Here is a 21,906-nt window from a genome sequence, read left to right on the forward strand (position 1 = left end):
TGTCCATAGCCTCACTCTCTGCAAAAGTTCTCAAGTTAGCTATGGCTCAGGCTTCTCTTCTTACCCTTATGCCTTCTCCCCTCCAATTGAATTCTTAGACACAGAGGAGAAACTTTTGACGTGCTACCGTGTCAGAACTTAGCTGGACACTGCTCTACCAGTCTGCTTTTTGCTGCTGTATCTTGCCAGCAGAGTAGCCTTTGCCCCAGCCTAATTTAGGACGAGATATCAAGGCTGATGCAGAGAAAATTTATCTAAAATAAATTCTAAATTTTAAAGGTAACTCAAGAAACTCCAACTAGAGATTTAACCCAAATGCAAGTGTATTGAATGGGGGTTTGGTGTGGGACGGTAGAATCCATTCACTATTTACTTTGTTTCACTGTGCTAGCATTTTCTCTCTTCTTTTGATATTTAGTGTTCACAACATCTTCAGATTTTTATTGCAGACCAAACAGGGTCAATTCTGATTGTATCTTTTAACCTTGTAAATATTTTTTTTCAAACATCAACTTTGGTTGTTGAACCTGAGTTCTGTAAAATACAGTAAAACCTTTGGAAGGGTGTTATTCTGAAATGTCAGTGAGATGAAATGTCCCTCTGTACTGATAATTTTTCTATTTGCTAAATGTGTTGGAATAGATTTTAATTAGATGTGTCTGAATTCTAGGCACCCCAGGAATAATCTCTTCACCATATGCCGGGGCTGCTGGATTTGCCCCAGCCATTGGCTTTCATCAAGCTGCAGGTAAGTCTTTATTTTTTGTTTGGTAAATTTGAAGACTGCCTTAAATTGTTGAAATCCAGCTAGTTAAACAGAATGATAATGCAGCAATATCAAGATCTATAAGTATTCATAAAAAGCAGTCAGTCTACCTCTGTTTGCATAGCATACTACCCAAAGTATTACTATTTAAATTAACTGTAGGAATTACATGTACTATTGGTTGCCATAATTAAGGCTACATTTTTATTCACGGAGGTCGCGGAAGTCACAGAATCCGTGACTTCCAGCGAACACCGTGAATTCAGCCCTGTCAGCCGGGAGCTGTGGGGCCCCCCCAGAGTTTCCATGTGGGTAGGGCCGTAGCTCCCAGCGAACATGGACGCCGGGAGCCCCCCAGAGCTGCCCAAGGCTGCAGCTCCCAGCCGCCTTGGGCAGTGGGGGCCTCCCCGCAGCTCCCGGCCACCGCGGGGAGGGTCACCGCGGTGCCATGCTAGGGCACCCTGGAGCTCCGAGCCCTCACAGGCGGTGAGGGGGCCCAGAGTTGGAAGCTGCCCCCACAGCTACCCAACCTCTGCAAGCGGTGTGGAGACCCTGCAGCTGGGCTCCCCATTTTGTGGGATATTTTTAGTAAAAGTCAGGGACAGGTCACAGGCTTCCATGAATTTTTCTTTATTGCCCCTGACCTATCCATGACTTTTACTAAAAAATATCCGTGACAAAATCTTAACCTTAGTCATGAGCTACACTCTGTCATTTGTGCTCTGGCTTCTGATTCTACTAAGAAATTACACATAGTAAAAAGGGCTATTTGAAAGTGACAAAACTAGAAGTCTAATTGTAAAAATGATAGATTACTATGGCTTTTTTGCTTAACTTTTTGATATACATGCTTACTACTTTATTACTCAATATCTCCTTGCAATGTCGCTGTCACTTTATTTTGAGGTAGTGGGGGGTTGTATTTTGGAGTGACCATCATGAGAAGTGCAACACCCAAAAGCCTACAATTAAAAAGCAAGCTCTAGTAGCACTAATTCAACTCCCAAAATAGCCCACCTGCCCATGCGTGTCCCCCTAGCCTCCAACCCAGAGATCTGTGTGTTTTTGCTAGACACAGTTGTATGACAGAAGGGACTGAGCCAAGAAAATGTGGGTGGATTTTTGTTGGGTTTGGCGTTTTTGTCCCAGGAAAAGAGCTGGAAACAATTGGTATATATCAGTCTTTTGGGAGAAACTAAAATATGCCTATGGAGCCTTTTATTATTGGGTGTTGAATTTATTTTTAAATAAATCAATATTACATAATTTGAGCAGGTTTTTTTAATCTTCTGAAATAGTTTTTCCACTTCCTTTGGGCCATAAGTTGAGTATCGTTTTTCAGGTCTTTCAGTCCCATCTCTTCCTGGAGCACTTGGTCCTCTCGCAATCACCACATCTGCAGTGACTGGACGGATGGCTATTCCTGGAGTTGCTGGTGTTCCAGGAAATTCTGTTTTGCTTGTCAGCAACCTCAATCCTGATGTAAGCTTGAATGGGTGGAATCAAACAATGCAAGTAGTTGGTAGTTTGATATTCGCATAGAATATATGTTAAAATATTTGTCCTAAATTTTAAATGGGAAGTTAGACAAAGGAGGATAACAAATATTTTTTTACTTTGTTCATGTCAGAAATGGCACCGCAGCCACATCACTTGCTCTAAGTAATTCGCAATATTGGCAAAGATTAGAACCATATGCTAATTTCATAGAATCTCAGAAGAACATGGACATCCTCATTAGAAACAAATATAACATGGGGGTATAACAATGGACATACTAATTGGAAGAAGCTGTCTATTGAGAGTCTGCAGCTCTTGCAGTCAGTAGACCTCCAAAGTGAAGAGAATACACATCTTACATAATCAAATACACTGAAACACAAAGCAAAGGCAGACAACTGTTGAATAATTGTAAAACAGGTGTGGTCCCTTTAGGGAATGAGGATCCTCCTTGTGCCACTCTCACCCTTACAGAGGGCAGAGTATTCTCCCCAAAGAAGAGATGGGTGAGAGCAGGTAGTTAAGGATGAGATAGAAGGGTGACCATGAGTGCCCTTCTAAACTCTTGTGGGTTCTTTTCAAACTTTCCCATTTTTCCTGGGGGAAAAAAATCACAGGTGGTTTAGAATCCAAAAGTAACATACAGGCTTGTAAATGTCCTTTGACATACTGACATTTCCAGAAACCACTTTTTTGAAACCAATTGATAAATGTGAACATGTAGATTTATTGTGTATTTTTAAATATACCTACTTTGTGATTATTGTTTAGTTTTATAAATTTGCAGTAAAATTATCAGACCAAAATATTATATAGCTATACGATTTCAGTATTTGTTTTATCTGAAGGTGGCATAGGTAGAGTTTCTCACTAACTTATCCCCAGTTCTTTAGAAACTTAGCATAAATATAAAGTGTAAAATAGGTATTAAAAAGGTGTCAGATCTTATTTACAAGTTTCTTCATTGAGTCTGTTTTGATATACTGTACATTTGTCTGTTCACAGACTAACTATATCATAGAAATGTAAAATAGCTGCTTGCTATTTCATACAGTTCTTTCAGGTTCACCTAACTCATCGTATCTCCAGAATTCTCTGATGGCTGTCACTGAAATAGAAGCACTTTTCTTCACATTACCAATATTTAACAATCTTTATTTGCAAAATTCGGATTGTACACATGCCTTTTAAGTACCTGAAATGAGACAATGCTACAAATGTGACAAAGCAAAGAAACAGTACTGTATATAGTCAGTAGTTTAAAAAAAAGTCTGAATTTTTATTTTGTGTTGCAGTGTATCCAGAACAAATTTATACACAAGCCTTGTGGGCTGGCCAAGGCCTGTCTGGCTACAAATACTGGCTTCAAAGTGGATAATCTTATTCTTGGAAAAAATCAGTCTGTTAAACAAGGCCAAACAAAATTCTTCCTACCAGGATTTCCACAGAGAACCTTGCAGAGCTCTTTGGGTAGGGAAGGGGGAAGGTTATGAAAATGAGCTTTCTTTTCTCAAACATTTAAACTTTCTGCATGGTTAGTCCTACACTACTAATCCTTGCATTAGGAAACCACAGACGTTACTACATCCATTGTACACAATCCCACTGAGTGGGAACAGGGAAGAAAGAAGATAGAAAGATAACTTAAGACTTAACTTTTTAAAACAAATGTTGGGTTGTACCCTGATTACTGTAGTAGAAGCTGGGAGTGCCTCTTGCTGCTGACAACCAAAGATGATGACTCTCTCATTCCTAAGTGAACATATTCTGCTAAACCATATGCACATGTGAAACATAGAACAAAGATATTTGTAGCACTGCTGTTTTGTTCACTATTCATTGCAATTCTAAAAAGGCAATGCCAAGAACTTTGAATGCATTCTACAGTGTAAGCTAACCAGATATTGCCAAACCTTTTGAAAAGGTCATTTAAAACTCAGAACACTGGACATGTGCTACTTGGAGAGTACCCCTGTTGGTGACTTTGTTATAAGGGTACCATTTGTGCTTCAATAATTACTATGTTTGGGACAAATTCTTCTCATAGCTGCATGCATACGATTCAACTTCATCCCCTTCCTGCATGTAGCTCCTAGCTATGCTGTTAAGCCTGCAGCGGGAGCTCCAGCAACAGAAGCAACTCTTGCATGTTGCCTGGATTTAGGATGCTCACCTTGCCCTCTCTCACTAAATATGTATTTATTTTTTACTCACAAATGGCAAGCCAGCATAGCTGAAGTTGGAGCTTGCGTCAAGATATTTTTAAGGAAAAGGGCTTCATTTCCTATGGCGGTCTGTTATTATTGTTCATAGTTTCTAAAACGGTCAGATTTGGAATATAAAATGTATTTCCTCTTCTGTTTTAAAAAGAGGTTTATTCTTTTAAAAATTAAAGAAACCGCTGTTCAAGTGCTTGCTCATGTTGATTCCAATTAGGTGTGTGCATGCCGTGTGCATAGTAGCCGGAAGGTTTTTCCCCTAGCAGTACCTGTCGGTTTGGCTTAGGTGCCGCCTGGAGTCGCACCTCCATGGCGCCATATATAGGGCCCTGCTGATCTGCCGCCACTTCAGTTCCTTCTTACGTCCTGTGACAGTTAGCCGGGACGCTTGTTTAGTTAGATTAGTAGTTGTACTTAGTTCAGTCATTATATAGTTAAAATTCTGGTAGGGAATTGTTTGGGGGTACCAGGGCATGCCTCGGTCCCCAGAGCTTAAACACTGCACAGCTTGTAACAAGCCTATGCCCAGGAGCGACCCTCATACTTCCTGCTTGAAGTGTCTGGGGGAATTGCACCAGAAGGATCATTACAAGATCTTTATGGGGATTTTGCCCCAGGACTCAAAGAGAGGGGCCAACGGTTGACAATCCTTCTGAGGGAGGCCATCCTCACTCAGAGCTGGGCTCAGCTAAACCAACACCTAGTTCCTCAGCATTGGTGCACAGTACTCCGGCATCAACATGGGAAACTTTGGTACCAAAAAAGGACTTGGATAGAGATGCTCGGCACCAGCAGAGCTCCCTCTACAGGGACTCCACACATGGCAGTGCGTGGTACTGTTCCTAGTGTCCCTCAAGAAGCCAGACAGAGTGCTGTTCACCCACACCGGGATGGAAGGACTCAGGCACAGTGAGATCCGCGTTGGGCCACATAAGCACGGCACCACCTAGCCTGGCACTGTTGACTCCTGCTCTGAGTTGCCTTGTCACTCATTAAAATCATACAAGATACCATGAAAACGCCACCTCCCTGCCCCCGATGGTGAAAAGGACAGAGAGGAAGTATTTTGTCCACTCTAAAGCATTTGAACACTTTTATTCGCACCCACCATCAGACTCCTTAGTGGTAGCGGCAGCGGCGGCGACAAATGAACAGGAACGTCAGGGGCACCAAGGTCCATCACCTAAAGCCCAAGATGCGAAGAAGCTGGACCTTTTCAGGAAGAAAGTGTATTCTACCGGGGGCTCCAGCTTCGAATTTTATCTTGGACTACCTTCTGCACCTGAAGCAGGATGGGCTCGCTTTGTCATCAGTAAAAGTCTACTTGGTTGCCATTTCCGCCTTTCACCCAGGCATGGCGGGCCAATCGGTCTTCACCAACCCAATAGTTGGATGCTCTCTTAAAGGACTTGACAGGCTATACGCTCAAGTACAGCAGCCAATCCCAGCCTGGGACCTTAACCTGGTTCTTTCCAAATTAATGGGGCCCCTCCTTTGAATCACTTGTGACATGCCTTTTGCTCTCTCTCATATTCAAGGTAGCATTCCTTGTGGCGATAACATCTGCCAAGAGGGTATCTGAGCTTAAGACCCTAACGTCTGAGCCGCCTTACACAGTATTCTATAAGGACAAGGTTCAACTTTGGCCACACCCAGCCTTCCTCACGAAGGTCAACTCCCAGTTTCATGTTAATCAGGATATTTTTCTCCCAGTTTTCTACCCCAAGCCACACGCAAACAGCCAGGAACAAAAACTCTACTCTTTGGATGTTCGCTGGGCATTCACCTTCTATATCGAATGGACAAAGCCGCTTCGAAAAACCACTCAACTATTCATCACAGTAGCAGACAGAATGAAAGGGCTTCCAGTTCTTCTCAAAGGATTTCATCATGGATTACATCATGAATCCGGACATGCTACGGTCTAGCGAAAGTACATGCCCCCATGCTGACGGCGCACTTCACAAGGGCACAGGCATCTTCAGTTGCATTCCTGGCCCAGGTTCCAACCCAGGAAATTTGCAGGGCTGTGACGTCGTCCTCAATCCATACCTTTACCTCGCATTACGCTATTACTCAGCAGGCTAGAGATAATGCAGCCTTCGGCAGAGCGGTACTTCAATCAGTGAACCCAGGAGCTCTGACCCTGCCTCAGAGTTCCTGCTTGGGAGTCACCTAATTGGAATTGATATGAGCAAGCACTTGAAGAAAAAAGTCACCTACCTTTGGTAATTGTTCTTCGAGATGTATTGCTCACGTCCATTCCAAGACCCATTGTCAGAGCAAGGCTGGCAAGAAGGAACTGAAGTGGCAGCAGGTTCACAGGGCGCTATATACAGTGCCATGGAGGTGCAACTCCAGGGGGCGCCTAAGCTGGCAATGGGTACTGCTAGGGGGAAAACTTTCCAGCTACTGTGCACGCAGCACACATCCACCTAATTGGAATGGACGTGAGAAACACATCTTGAAGAACAACAACAGTTACAAATGGTAGGTAACTGTTGGTTTTTTGCCTCCCCCTCCCCCCAAATTTTGTACATGAGCCTTGTTTATAAATTAACACTAAACATTTTATAACTGTAATAGTGGACACACAACTTACTGGATATTTGGTTCTGAGTGAACTTCGTTTACTCTTCCTACAAATACCTCCCTAGAACAGGCGTCATTTTTTTGAGGATAGCATTAGGCTGAGATGGAGAATGATTGAGAGAAATCAAATCTGTACCCCAAATGGCCATTCGTAATTTTATGGTTATCTTTCTGGTCTACAGGAAATAATGCCCATAATTGTGTCCCTTATGCTCTATGTTCTTCTATCGGGGGTAGCCATGTTAGTCTGTGTCCACAAAAACAACGAGGAGTCCAGCGGTACCTTAAAGACTAACAGATTTATTTGGGCATAAGCTTTCGAAGTGGGTTTTTTACCCACGAAAGCTTATGCCCAAATAAATCTGTTAGTCTTTAAGGTGCCACCAGACTCCTCGTTGTTTTTGTTCCTCTAGATTCTGATTCAACAAACCACCCCTGTTCATAAAACACTGAAGCATGTGCTTTACATTAAAGCATAAGCTTGAGTGCTTTAGTGAATGAGAACTTGTCTGAAAACAAGAATTGGTGCATGCAGATTATTTTCATTTAGCAGCTACTTACACTGAGTTTAAAGTAATTGCATACTCTATAGCAGGGGTTCTCAAACTTCACTGCACCGTGACTCCCTTCTGACAACAAAAATTACAAGACCACCCCAGGAAGGGGGAAGTGGAGCCTGAGCCCACCCGATGCCCCAAGCCAGGGGGCCAAAGCTGATCCCCAAGGGCTTCCGCCTGGGAAGGGGACCTGTAATCTGAAGCCCAAGCCTGAGTCCTGCCACACAGGGCTGAAGCCCTGGGGCTTTGGCCCCAGGTAGTGGGGCTTGGGCTTTGGCCCCGGCCCTAGCAAGTCTGACACCAGCCCTGGCAACCCCATTAAAACGGGGTCGCGACCCACTTTGGGGACACGACCTACAGTTTGAGACCTGCTGCTCGGTAGTAAGCAAGTTCTTACTATTGCAAAAGATGAAGAATGGAGCGTATAGGGTTGTGAACTATTGCCAATTTTATAATTGCCTATTGAAAACATTTTGCGTGTTAAAACGCATTATGCTGCATCCATTGGGGCAAGCAGATGAAATTATTGGGGAAAATATGAAAAGAATTATTCTTTAAAAAACAAAACAAAACCCAAGCATGATGTTTTTACCAGTTTGCAGTAGTACTTAGTAACCAAAATAGTTGGCTATAATTACTTACGGCATGAATTCCTTTTATATATTCAAATGGTGTTAAAATTTGTTTTGTCTTGTCATTTATACAGGCTATCACACCTCATGGGCTCTTTATCCTATTTGGTAAGGTTTTTATTGCCTCTACTACTACAGAACATTATTTGAAATGTACTGTGAGAAATCACAGGATCAGCATTATTGTTCATCTGATGAACTGATTTAATTAAAATTTCATTTTTATTCCTTATCCAGAAAAACAGTTACCCTGTCCTGTCAAATCGCTTACATTCAAGGCAGGCTTGCATGTTTTCAATCTCAAGGAAATCTCGAGAATATGCTGGGTTTAATATGACAATAGCTTGGATCAGTAGTCACAAAAGAAGAGGGGGGGGAAATTTCAAAGCAGAAAAAATAAAATAAAATGGTGGATCGGCCTGGGAGAGCTAACCTAGATATGATGCCTTAGTGGATTCTGAGTATGTGCTCCCTTTCACGTTTGCCTCCCCTTCCTTTGTGTCACCAGAGTTGGGTGGGGAGACAATGTCAGAGGAAATAAAGTGAGGGCTTTGTACATACACAGATTCTTTGTTCATGTTTTGTTGGTATCTTGAATGATCCTGTCTTTTTTTTATTGTTGTCAAATTTAGCATTTAAAAATAACTGTCTATGATGTTAGTGTAACCCACACATCTCCTGGGTGTGGTGTTCTGTCCCCTCTAGTGGCACCGAAACCACTTAGAGATTAATGAGCCTGCTACAGCTTTAGCTAAGGGTCATGTATCTTTTAGCTCATTTAGTAGAGGCACATGCATTTAGCTCTAAAGGTCCCGGGTTCAGTCTTGCCCGTGGATGATCCGGGGTCTGTCGGTGTTAAATTAGCATTGAAAAAGATGCCACATTTATTCACAATTCCTCACTCCTTCAGAAAAATGCAGAAAGAGACATAACCTTGAAAGCTCTCCATACAAAGATCCTTGCCCAACTGTTTTAAATAGATTGATTATTCTCCATTTTTGCTGATGAACTTCAGTGATATAAACTTGACACTTGAGTGTTTTGCACTATAGATAATCAGATGCTCCAGACACTTTAATACATTTAAAGTACCTTTTTTGGATTTCCACAGGTGTCTATGGTGATGTGCATCGAGTAAAGATCATGTTTAACAAAAAAGAAAATGCTTTGGTTCAGATGGCAGATGCAACCCAGGCTCAACTAGGTACTAATAACCAGGTTTTCATGGGCATGTTTGTTGTACTGATATCTGCAGTTTCCATTACAGCAGTTAACAAAATTAACAGCTGATTTGGAGTTTCAGAAGAGCTCTAGGTGTCTGCCATTCCACAATTCGCTATTCAGAATTACTGTTCAATTACTGCCTTAAACATACTAAATAGCTACAGATCATAACTTTTTCAATAAAATGTTCTGTTACTTCAGGCACTTCTGACATAACTTAAAAAAAACCAAGCAAACCAAATCAGTAGTAAAACCCACTAGCAAAACCCAGCCTCCCATCAGTACAAAAATGAGTTTAAAACTCATTTGTTTGCTCAGGATTTTGCCAAAGCAATAAGAATGCAGAGTTATCTACAATACAGATTAATAATGGGATGAGTATATTTGAATTTCTGTTGTCAATAGTGAGTTGTAGACATTAATAATTTTAGTGCATGCACTGTCTCAGACTGGCACAGGAATATCAAAACACCTAATTTAACATGTTACTAAGCTTTTTGTTCTAAAGTAAGAAGTGAGTCTCTTCTGTAGTACTCAGAGGAAAAGCTACTTTGGTGTGATACTAGGAATACTGTGCCAAAATAAGTTAAAGATTTTGAAAGTATTTTTTCTATATCTTAAATATTCAAATGTTCAATCAAAAATAAAACTGAAAAATTGGATTAGAAGAATCTTTGTATTATCATTAAATTAAGGTTAGAGGTTGTATTATATCCATTATGGTTATCTTTAGAATTTTTGCTTTATTTAATGTTGTTAATAGTTGCTGTTATACTTGAGAAGCTCATATCCAGCTATAAATGGCACTGTTGGATAAGCTTGAAATTTTAGTCATTCAAACGGTGTGGGGATTTTTTCTTAGTCTATTTTCCTGTTCAGATATTACTGTCAACATTTATGTTCTAGCCATGAGCCACTTAAATGGACAGAGACTTTATGGAAAGGTGCTCCGGGCAACTCTCTCAAAGCATCAAACTGTTCAACTTCCTCGTGAGGGACAAGAGGACCAAGGTCTGACTAAGGACTATAGCAATAGCCCTTTACATCGCTTTAAGAAGCCTGGATCTAAAAACTTCCTAAATATCTTCCCTCCATCTGCTACTCTGCATCTCTCCAACATTCCGTAAGTATCCAAACATGCACAACTCAATTTGAAAAGGAACTTGTCTGTTAAAAAATGAGTTTTTTGTTTTTTTTTTTAAACATCTGTAGTTTGACACAGGTCTGAATATTTTCCTTTGCCTTTTTCTGTTTGCTAAGATTTAGTGATTCTTTTCCCCATGCTCAAAAACTGTAAAAATGGGTTGCAGTGTCTGTATTGCTTTTTAACCAAAGAATTTTCAGTGCATTCATTTCCAAATATAGCTTTAACAGTGACAAAATCCTGTGACAGTTACTTCTGTTACTCCTGAAAGGGACAAATTCAGTTTTAAGAAGACCGAGTCCTTATAGTGCACTCAGCAATAACTATGTGGATACAACCTGTTTTTCTTTGATATTTTTTGCAGACCATATCCAGCATTGTATATCTGTGCTGAAGGCAAAGTTCTTGAAAACCTGTTACTAGACTTTGCTAAATAACATACGATAGTCATATTATACAATGAATATTATTTTTATGAAATGACTGTTTATGTAGGAATGGTGTAATACACGTGATTGTTTTAAGACACTGTTTCTTTCTTTTTTTTTTCTCTAACATTTTAAAGGGAATCTGTCAGATTTTAGACTGAACATTAGGAGATGGAATCCAAACTAGCTTGTGATCTTTCTGGAGAATTAATAACCTCTAATATTGCAGCATTGTGCTAGAACATCAGAACCAGAAAGTGAGCAAGAAAAAGAAAAACTGAGCTAGTTAATACCATCCGTTCTCAGACAAGCTTCCTTAACACTGCAACTGTGGTTGTACATAACATTACCTTAAAGGAACATTGTTTCAAAAAGGGAGGTGGGGGGGGGGAAGCCTTATCAAAGCTATATTCAGAGGACCACATTTTAAATAAAACAACGTACTTCAAAAAGTAAAAATGTTCAAATTATTTTAACTTATAATTCTACAGTTCTAGAAATCTGAGTTCTGAATGAATTCCGTGCAGTTGCATTTGTGAACAATGCAGGGGAAAGCCTGAATGTTGTCTTAGGAATTTGTAGAACACTGAAATGTTAAGTCACAATATAAAAGTCTCGACACGTGGGGCCACAGTTTGTACTGACTTAAATTGATCAAAACAAAATTTGGACCTTGGACTGTCAAACTTTACATAGGAAGCCTGGAATGGAAGTTCAAAAGAACAGCGAGAGTATAAAATCTATAACAGGATTATAATTAATTGGAGCATTTTTTCATTTTAGACCTTCAGTTACTGTTGATGACCTGAAGAATCTTTTTGCAGATACTGGATGTACTGTGAAAGCCTTCAAATTCTTCCAGTAAGTTCTCAGAGCAGATTAGAGCATTTAATAATTTTATTATAGAAACTTTAATCCTGATGGATAGTGAACTGTTTTTATGTATAGAAACTGTGTATGTGAAGAAATTTTATGGACAAAGATATAACTACCTTTGCAGGGAGTTTTAGAAAACCGTTAAATCATAGAAGATTAGGGTTGGAAGAGACCTCAGGAATGTTCAACCCCCTGCTCAAAGCAGGACCAACCCCAACTAAACCAGCCCAGCCAGGGCTTTGTTAAACCGTGGATACTAACACTGTACAGTACTGACAGAAAATGAAGTATAATATAGTATCCAATTAGTATTGCATGGGACTCTTTTGTGACAGGATGTAGATGCCCAAATTGAAATTTCGACAGAGCACTAGAAATAACTCCCCTGTTCATTTTAAAGAACTATGGGGTCTAAAAGCTCATCTGAAAGATATCAGTTGCAGCAGTACTGTGTCCTGGGGCATTGATTGAATACCAATTCATAGGCAAGAACTACTCCTTTCAAATGGCCAACACTTAAACTCTCCTTAGAGGCCTTCCAGCCATATATATTTATCCTTTTTAGCTTTTGATATGCAACAGGATCCTGGAACAAAGTGGGACCACAGCAGGCCATCTGCTTGAAGATTTATATAGTTCTATCTGCTTCTAGTTTTGTTTTAGTAGGTACATCTCTTGTTCTGATTCTTTTATTATACAAAAGTCTCAGCAGATAATACAGTGGCTGAAAAACGCTATCAGAGGTTTTTTGGGAGGTGTTGGTGTAATCAGGCATTGGTTAGAATTAATTTTGTTCTTCTGTTGAACTTCAGGAAAGATCGCAAAATGGCTCTCATCCAGTTGGGCACTGTGGAAGAAGCAATCCAGGCTCTCATTGAGCTTCATAATCATGACCTTGGGGAAAACCATCACCTCAGAGTTTCTTTCTCGAAATCTACAATCTGACTTTTCTGTGAACTTTCCTATTAAGACTGCACCACAGTTTCAGTAAAACCTTCAGACAGAGACTGAAACAGCTAAGACCAACTCTTGCCTCTTTAAAAAAAAAAAAAAAAAAAAAAAAAAAAGGGAAAAGAAAAAAAAACTCATGCTGAGTTTGATGTTCATGTGTATTCGTGTACACAGTAAAGAATCAAGGGATGATCTTTCCATTTGTTTTCTGCCAGTAATGTGGTCATAGGTTTAATATTCCTCCAGAAACCGTTTCTTCTATGGAATTAATCTTTAGCAACAATATTTATAGTCAAATTCCCTCCTTTGAATTATATTTCAGGAACACCCTTTTAGTTTTTGTTCCAAATTAGCCTTACATGACATTTCCAAGCCTATTTAAAATATACCATTCAAAGAATGCTTCAGATGAAATACTAAATCTACTCCTCTGTACGGATTAAACACTAATTTGAATGGGAAAGAGTGCTTGAGTTTCTCAATGAAAAGCAAGCTTATACAATGAATATCTATTGAACAATATTTATTTTATTGAATGGTATATCCATATTTTGGCTGATCTTTCTGAATAGCTTATGCATTTTTTAAAAATCTGCAATTGTTTGTGGAGGTGAAATTATTGGAGGAAAGGCAGTGCCTTGTCTCTCCCTGGAGTAAAGTAAAATCAAAATAAGTGAGATCTTTTGAAATGTGGTATCATTGACACTTGTAGCTAGGAATAGAATTATGAATGAAAGCTTCAGATTTTTGGGTTTTTTACCATGAAATGATGTTGTGTAATATAACTTTGGAGCAATTGAAAGGAGAAAATAGTCCTGATTTCACACAGTTTTTAACCTTTCTTTTCAGAAAAAAAAAAATGTTTACAGTCTTAAGGAAAATATTCAGGTCTATCATATGGTTTGACAAATTTTTAAAAAGTTATTTTTGGTAAGGTCGTCTTTAGAAAAAAAAAATAACCTCAAGGGTTTTTTGTACCACTATAATCTCTAATACTTAAATCAGAATTACTGTGTATTTACTTAATTTCTTATTACGTGCCTTATTATGTGCTTATGATACAATAGCTTAGAGTTTTATCTAAAGTATCTTGAAAACTGTATTGTGGGCTTGGTGAGAGATTTTTTTCTTGATCGATTAGTTTTTAAGTGTTTTCATTGTGATTTTAAAAATGTTTTTTCAATAAGTAATAGTCTGAATTCAAAGTTTTGGTGCTTTGGTGTAGAGATGGGGAGGTGGGAAGAAGGATAACTCAGTGCACATCCTGTAGGCCTCTTCAAATTTACCTGGTTACAGTTGGCTGACACCAATATTTGGCTGTAAAAAATTAATTCCAGTTTCTGGATCTTATCTAATGTTTCATAATATTTCGTCTCAGGATTCCTTTTTTCCCCTCAGTACTGAGTTTACAGTACTAAAAGGTTGACTTGCTTTCCTTCATAAATATCATAACTTCAATACTGAATGTCCACTTCTGTTTGGAGAGCAAGTTGAGATGCAATTCTTACTATTTTTGTTGAATGTAGGTATAAATTTTAAAGTTATTTCTATGATTGTATTAAACAATGTTAAGTTTTTTATAAAAAGAAATATCCTTTTTAGAAGTTATGTCCACAGAAATTGGATCGAGTTTTTAAAGAGATATTCCTCTCAAACATAAATGGTTGTTTATTTCTGCTTTTGTAACTGCTATGAAAGTAGAAAAGATGTAAAGTTTTTCTGCTGTAATGGTCTGTGGCACTCATTCATCTTGGTTTTTCATTAAATCTATATTTTCTTTCCCTAATCCCAGTTGAGGATTGTCAGACAGGGACAATTCTGCAAATTTATAGATCCACACTTATAGGAGGGTGATGGTCTCTGTAGCAAAAATTGAGTAACCATCCTGACACAGAAGTTAGATACATTGTTTCAAAAATTTCTGTAGAATGATACGATAAGGAGCAGGTTATTGACTTGGCTTCCTAAGTTATATAGCTTTTTATGTTGTACAGTAGGCTGACCAGAATGATGAAGTTGGCAAAACTCTATGCATTTTATTGTAATATAAACATTGTTTGACAGCAGGTATGTCTATCGAGATAGATGTGTATATTGCATAGGAGGTGTGCACATGATGAGTAAATACCTTCAAATATATTTATTTACTGAAAGATGTAAAGAGACGAGGGAGAAGTATGAGGGGAAATTTTTGACATTTGTGATCCTCTGTCTTGCCACCTTCAAGTAGCTGATCCCATGTGGGAAAAGTCAAGCCGGTTTCTTCAGAATTCACAAAACTGTGTGGGATTCCTTGGTTCCACAACATTATCTTTAAATAAAACACTGCATTAGGTTGATTTTTCTAGTAGAATCTTGCACTCTTCATTTTCAGATAGGTCCTTCTTCAACAAGGTATTTAACACATCTTACATCACAAGTAGTTTCACTGATGTCAGTGGGACTATTCATAGGGCTTTCAGGCATGTGTACCCTGCTGAATTGGGGCCATAATGAATATGCCTCCTTACTGCACTTGTTGAGGACATCTGCATAATTTATTAAAACATTGCCCATGTAACTTGGCCAACACTGGGGTTTTTTTTGTTTGTTTTGTTTTTAAAGAATTGCTGCTACCAGGGAAAGGAATTATATTGGAGATGAATGTAATTGAAGCCAGGAAAAGCAACCTTTTAAGTTTGAGTATTAGTATTGGCATGTATAATATTGAGTGGCGTGTGTGAGTATACTGTGTGTATAATATGCTGTGTGTGTATACAAATATGCACATGACATGCGTTTTAATTTATTGACCCTATAACAGAAGGTGGGAATGCTTGAACTAATCTGAAAAGATGAGGGATTTTTGGTGTGGTATTAAAAATGGAAGAACATGTTTGATTTGTTAACTTTAAAAATGTAGCTATGCTTAGTACATGGATAAAGTCAGTTCTGGACTATTTGCAGTTTGAATTGTAGAGGCCTACAGCTTATATGTTGGCACAGATTTCTGATGTTTTGTTTCTTTAAAAGAAAAAATCTGGGGGGTGGATATTTCTAATCTTCTGTGTGCTTTTGTTTTGTCATACATTTATCCTGTATTTTCAGTAATTCATTTTTGCTGTTGATCTGTAGTGTTATCCCTATCAACTTATTTTTAGGTTTGTGTACTTGTTAAGGATTATGTCTCTGTGGGAGGACTCTTTTACATAAGGTGCAGACATATCACAAATTTCAAAAATAGCAGTACATTTTAATTTGTTTGCTTTTAAATTGAGAGTTCTGGTTAAAGCTCTATCAAATTTATTTTGTTTCCTTGCATATTTCCAAACAAACAAAAATAGTCTCTTGTTTAGTAAGATATTTCTTTAGGGAGAGATCAGGCCAAAACAGAGAAATTTATCTACACACCTAAGTCCTTAATTTGACAAGGAGCAGATCTAGGGTTGCCAATTTTGGTTGGACATATTCCTGGAGGTTTCATCACATGATATACTTTTTAATTAAAGATTAATCTTGAATTCCTGGAGACTCCAGGACAATCCTGAAAGGTTGGCATCCCTAAGTAGCTCTGTGTAGGCAGAGTTCCCTGCATGATCAAGGCTTATGAGAGATTGTGATCTTTGAAATATACACTCTTAATTACAAGTTAATTTAAATCCCAAAGTTCTAATGCAGAATATTCAAATTTATTTTTATTGGTCAGGTCCTGAATACACGTACCAAAACATTCAGATGCAGAATTTTGTTTTTCCATTTTGGCTTAAACGCAAAGAAATTTTAATAAGTAAAGGCCATACTGCAGGGACTAACCAGAACAAAACTTCTCCATCTGTGGTGTTATGTTCAGAGTGCTTAGAGTAAGTTTTCTGACAGTCCAAATATTTTGTAAATTAGCTGAACCTCACAGAAACTTCTGAAACTTTTAAAGTTTTAAAATTGTTCTGCTTTTTCTTAATTTAACTTTATCTTGTACGTTTGTCCCCTCAGTAGCACTATTCCTTGTGCACTGATATACTGAGACCCATTCTTTGCCTACATGTTGAAAAGGTCACCTTCCAAGGAGAGTTGCTTACCTGGTATTTCCTATTCTTCAGATTGAAAACATCTGTTTGCGTGCAGAAGTAAATACTTGCTGCAACTGGAAAAAAATATACCAGTTTGGAGTTTGTATGACCAGTAAGTCCATTCCTTCTGCTACACATTTAATTAGCTCCACACTTCCTTCTGTCTTTCTTCTAAGAGTCTCTGAGACTTGCTGTTTTATGTTCTGGTATTCCTACTAACATGTACTGCTATTTTTTAAACTAGAAAGAAAAAGTGCAACTGCATTTAAAGCCATTTTTGTTTGCCTTTACCTTTTGTCTTGGTCTGTTGTTAACGAGAGCAAAACTGCCAGACTTAAAATATTTTACTATTGTGCTGAAACAAAGCATTTGAGATTGCACAGGGCTTTTTCTTTAAATGAACTTCAACTCCTATTGTAGTCTAAAGATCTGTGTGTTATATACAAGACTGTTCTCAATCTTTTTTCAGAGCAAATTGTAACCATTAGGAATTGTGAATTATTTCAGAATAATTGAAAATTTCTAAAATACTTAATTTCAGGGTTTTACGGAGGAAAAAACCAAAATGGGACCAAAGTTTATGTGCCTTCAATAGTCTTAATTGAAGTTTTTTTCTTATCTATTTCAGTCTTAAGTGGAATCAATACTCTTGTTTTCAGGAAAATGTGTATTTATATAGTTAAAATGAATGTTGTCCCACTGATTGTCCATACATGCAATTAATTGCAACTGTTTCAATAAGGTTTCAGTTATCCCTCTGCCTTTACCATTGCAATATTCATTATATGCAGGAATCCAAAAATAATCTGCTTGTGGTGGTGATGACAGCTTGTACCTGGGGAAGACCCTGAGAAATGGGGCTGCTTGTGTAGCTGAAAGCCCTTGATAATATCATAGGCAAAGGAGAACTTGTACCTTAGCAAGCTAATATCAGCACCGTAAACAGTTTTTCAGTTCTTGGATCTCTGCACAGTATGTGTGGTATTAATGGAAGTCTGATCACCTACATGTTAATGATTAGTCTTTTCAACCACATTCAAATTCTTTTTGGTATGTTACTCAGTTTCTGCAGAAGTTCATCCCAGACCCACAGCAGCACAAGTCATAAAAATTGCTGACCAAGCAAATTCTTGCATCAGACTGTCACCTCATTGCTCTGACCAAAGACTCTCTGTTCTGGTTTTACTGAGACATTTTGTGAAAACTTGTCTTTTCTTTCAAGCTCCTCTCTGAAACAAGACCCAGTGCAAAGTGACCTTTTATTTGAATCTACTATTGGTGAATGGACCACTTAGTGGAAAATGGGATTTTAATGTGAACCAAATGGTGTGGGATAAGGCAAGGGGTTAATGGACTATTTTTAGTACTGTATTCAAGAAAAAATAGCTCGGAGTCGCTCACATTCGCTCATTTTACACGATCTGTTCAAAAAGGTCCCTTTTTCAGCTTGTAAGAATGTTCATCTAACACAAGAAAATGCTGTAAATATTTGTAACAACTTTTTTTACCTGGCAAAAAAGGTTTTTGGGAACAAGTTAAAGTATAAAATGGTTTTTATATAAACATCAATTGTCTTGTATATTTTGATATGCAACAGTACCAGCTTTCCTTTGTAAAGCAGCTTGTGGCATTGGAGGGAAAGGATTCCATGTCTGTTGAGATGACTTATGTTATAAATGCAAAGAAGATGAAATATTAAAAAACCTATTTTCTAACTGCGTAGTGCATGATTAATTTGAACTTGTGTACATACAGTATATTCCATTTCTTTTAAGTTTGTGTATTTGCTGATTATTACTTGAGTATCTATACTTAACTCTTTTCCTAACAACTCTAGTTGTTGTAGCATGCCTTTTAATAAATGTCATTACATCTGTGCTCTCTTAAATTTTTCTGCGTTCTTGTCTATTGCTTTGGGTTTCCCCTTGTCTTTTAATTGTAAAGCTAATGATGTCGTCTTTTCATTTTTTTTCTTTTTTTCCATAGCCTATTTTGGCCATCTAAACTTAACCTCTTTGTTTAAAAAGTATTTAACAGGATCAGTGCGTGTTTTCAAAGAGAGCATACTTATTCTATAGGAACATCATTAAATTTACACACCTTGTTTCCAATAGACTGGAAAAGCATGTTGTAGCTCAGAATGGGTACAGTATTTGGGGACTGCTTCATTATATATGAGAGAAAATCAACCATAAGGGCACCTGGAGGGGAAATGCTTGGTGGTGTCTTGGGCCATGTCTCAGCTATAGGCACTAAGTGGCACAGGTACAGTGCCACAGCTATGCTGCTGTAGCACCATAGTGTAGATGTTTCCTACACCAACAGAAGGGGCTTTTCCGTTGTTGGTAATCCACGTCTGCCGGTGGTGGTAGCCCCATCAGTGGAAGCATTAGGGTGACCAGATGTCCCAATTTTATAGGGACAGTCCTGATTTTGGGGTCTTTTTCTTATATAAGCTCCTATTACCCCCACCCCCTGTCCCGATTTTTTCACATTTGCTGTCTGGTTACCCTAGGAAGCATTCTTCCACTGACCTAGCCATATCTTCACCTGGGGTAGGTCAGCATAGCAACAGCTCTCAGGGGTGTGGATTTTTCACACTCGTAAAGGTGTAGCTATGCCGACCTAACTGTTAAGGGTAGACCAGGCCTTGGACTCCCTTATACCTACTTTCACCCACTTAGTGATCAGTGTGACCAAGTTGGTGTAACTTACATGGCCAGGTTCCAAATTGTGTAACTTTAGGTATTGTATTGGGTGGCCTACTTTAACTTACACCTTTCTAAATCCTCCTGTTAGTTCCTTTTCTCACTGTGCTTCTCCCTGCTAGCCCCTCAATGTGTGTTACACTTGTGTTAGACTCACTCTGACCCATGAGGCTGAGTTCAGAGGTGGTGTGTAAGGGTTTGTCTACACAGGGAAGTTAGTGTCAAATAGCTAGGGTGTGAACTTAAAGCACAAAAGTTATTGTGAAATAACGTCCCACATGGACACTTATTCCACACTAAAAGGGGCTTTGTGCAGTTTGTTAATCCTTAACCATAAAAAAACACTCTTAGTGCAGAATAAGGCTTGGCCCACACTGGAGCGGGGGATCGATGTAGGAAACGCAACTTCAGCTACGAGAATAGCGTAGCTGAAGTCGTCGTTGCCTAGATCAAACTAAGTTTACTTACTGCGGGTCCACGGGGCACAGACAATCTCCCCCGTCGACAGCGCTTCCTCCTCTCGGCGAGCAGGAGTTCCGCAGTCGACAGGGAGCACTTCTGGGATCGATTTGTCGAGTCCAGATGAGACGTGATAAATCGATACCAGAAGATCGATCTCTACCAGCCGAATCAGGCAGGTAGTGTGGATCTAGCCTAAGTGTCTAGACAGAGTATTAGTGCAAAATAACTATTCAGCAATTGCTATTCCGAGCTAGCTATTCTGGACTTTTCCGCTGTGTGGACAAGCCCTAAATTACACGTTGGTAATTGGGCATGAATTTAAGTAGACACCAAAATGAGGGGAAGTCGAGGGGAGTGCATTTCCCTTTTCTGTGCTAAAAGCAACACTTGTCTAGTGTGGTGAGCCTGTTTGTCTATTTTAACCAGTGAGTCTAAGCAAGCAAGTATAGTAGTCTAATTTTAAATAAATTATAAAGTGTCACTAAAAAACCACTACAGATATCAGACATCTAGTGCTGAGGACATATAGCAGTAGTAGTGATGTCTAATGTAAGTAATGCTAACAGTGATTCCTGATACATTGTATGCAGTCCCCCAGGGTGACAACAATCTAATTCAGCTTGAGGTGTATTGCACTTCCCTAGAGTAAAATGCTTCTTGACCAGTGGGTAGATTTAGCTAATCTCATGTAACTCTTAATTTTGTACACAGCCCTTAGATGCTACAGTGATGAGCCCTCTGGAAAAAGTACTGATTCTGGAAGACCAGCAGCCAGCCTTCACATTTTTTGCTAGGGCTGCAAGACATTCTGCTACCATTCCTACTCCCCCCAGAAAAACCTTGATCACCAAGATAGCACTCCCATCACGATTGCACTGCCCACAATATAGTCACGGGAAGAAATAATACACTTTCTTTCCTTAAGTTATAGAGTAGCCATGTGTTCCTGAAAATCAGGAATATCCATGCTGATTAACAGGAAAGCCTGTCCTTGGTATCACTGTGATTTTCAGTGGGTTTTCTAAATAACAGCAAACTGGGCAATCACTGCTCGTACACTTACCAGCTGGTGTGTGAACATGTGTGCCGCAGGGACCACCCCAAGGATTGTCATAATGCAACCTTACCGCACTGCTCTTCACGAAGTGCCCCAATGAGCACCATCCTTAGTCACCCCTCTCCAACACAGATCTTCAGGAGTTGGGGACTGAACGGTGCTGCATGTGGCAAGTCTACCGGTAGCTCGATTGCACCACCATATACAGGCAGCTACTGACCCAGGCTGAGGACCAGAAGTGTGGGTACAAGCCATTTCCTACACACCACAGGTGAGCAGTGGGACAGGGAAGCAAGGACTGAAAGTTTATGTAAACAAGTGTGGCAAAGAGTGGGGGTGAGAGCAGCATGGAAGGAGAGAAGGTGAGAAGGCTAAAGTATACAGAAGAGGAGTGAGCAGCCTCTTTTCTGTCCCTTCCCGAAGCTGACAGATTTCCTGTGCACACCTCCCCAGCTCTCATTAAAACCATTGCCTAGCAACTCCCTCTGAGAAAGTTCACCTTGAAGTTTCTAGGGATGTGTTGCACTTCCCTGGAGTGAAATGCTTCTTGACCAGCCGGTAGACTTAACTAATGTAACTCTTATTATTACTACATGTAACTCATTTTTACTTTCAAACATAAATAGTGCCTGACTATTAAACTATTGTGAACATTTGCAGCTACTCTAGTATTGGAAGGATCTTTTGCATACAAATTCACTAGTTGTAGCTAGGGCTTTTTGACTGTTCTTGTTCTCCTGATGT

The 21,906-nt window shown here is 39.2% G+C and overlaps 1 protein-coding gene across 2 annotated transcripts in view; it reads left to right on the forward strand.

The window, feature by feature from the left end:
- Positions 1–18,823, forward strand: part of PTBP3 (polypyrimidine tract binding protein 3) — a 105,142-nt gene extending 86,319 nt beyond the window's left edge. For both annotated transcript variants that reach the window (XM_054033234.1, XM_054033233.1), the window contains 7 exons: positions 671–748; positions 2,109–2,248; positions 8,341–8,374; positions 9,378–9,470; positions 10,397–10,613; positions 11,846–11,923; positions 12,751–18,823. In XM_054033234.1, coding sequence (XP_053889209.1) covers positions 671–748; positions 2,109–2,248; positions 8,341–8,374; positions 9,378–9,470; positions 10,397–10,613; positions 11,846–11,923; positions 12,751–12,883 — 773 coding nt within the window. In that variant the 3' untranslated portion in view covers positions 12,884–18,823. The remainder of the gene's footprint in view (positions 1–670; positions 749–2,108; positions 2,249–8,340; positions 8,375–9,377; positions 9,471–10,396; positions 10,614–11,845; positions 11,924–12,750) is intronic.
- The last annotated feature ends 3,083 nt before the right edge of the window (positions 18,824–21,906 follow it).

Source organism: Malaclemys terrapin, chromosome 6 (genome assembly GCF_027887155.1).
Source record: "Malaclemys terrapin pileata isolate rMalTer1 chromosome 6, rMalTer1.hap1, whole genome shotgun sequence".
Lineage (NCBI taxonomy): Eukaryota > Metazoa > Chordata > Testudines > Emydidae > Malaclemys > Malaclemys terrapin.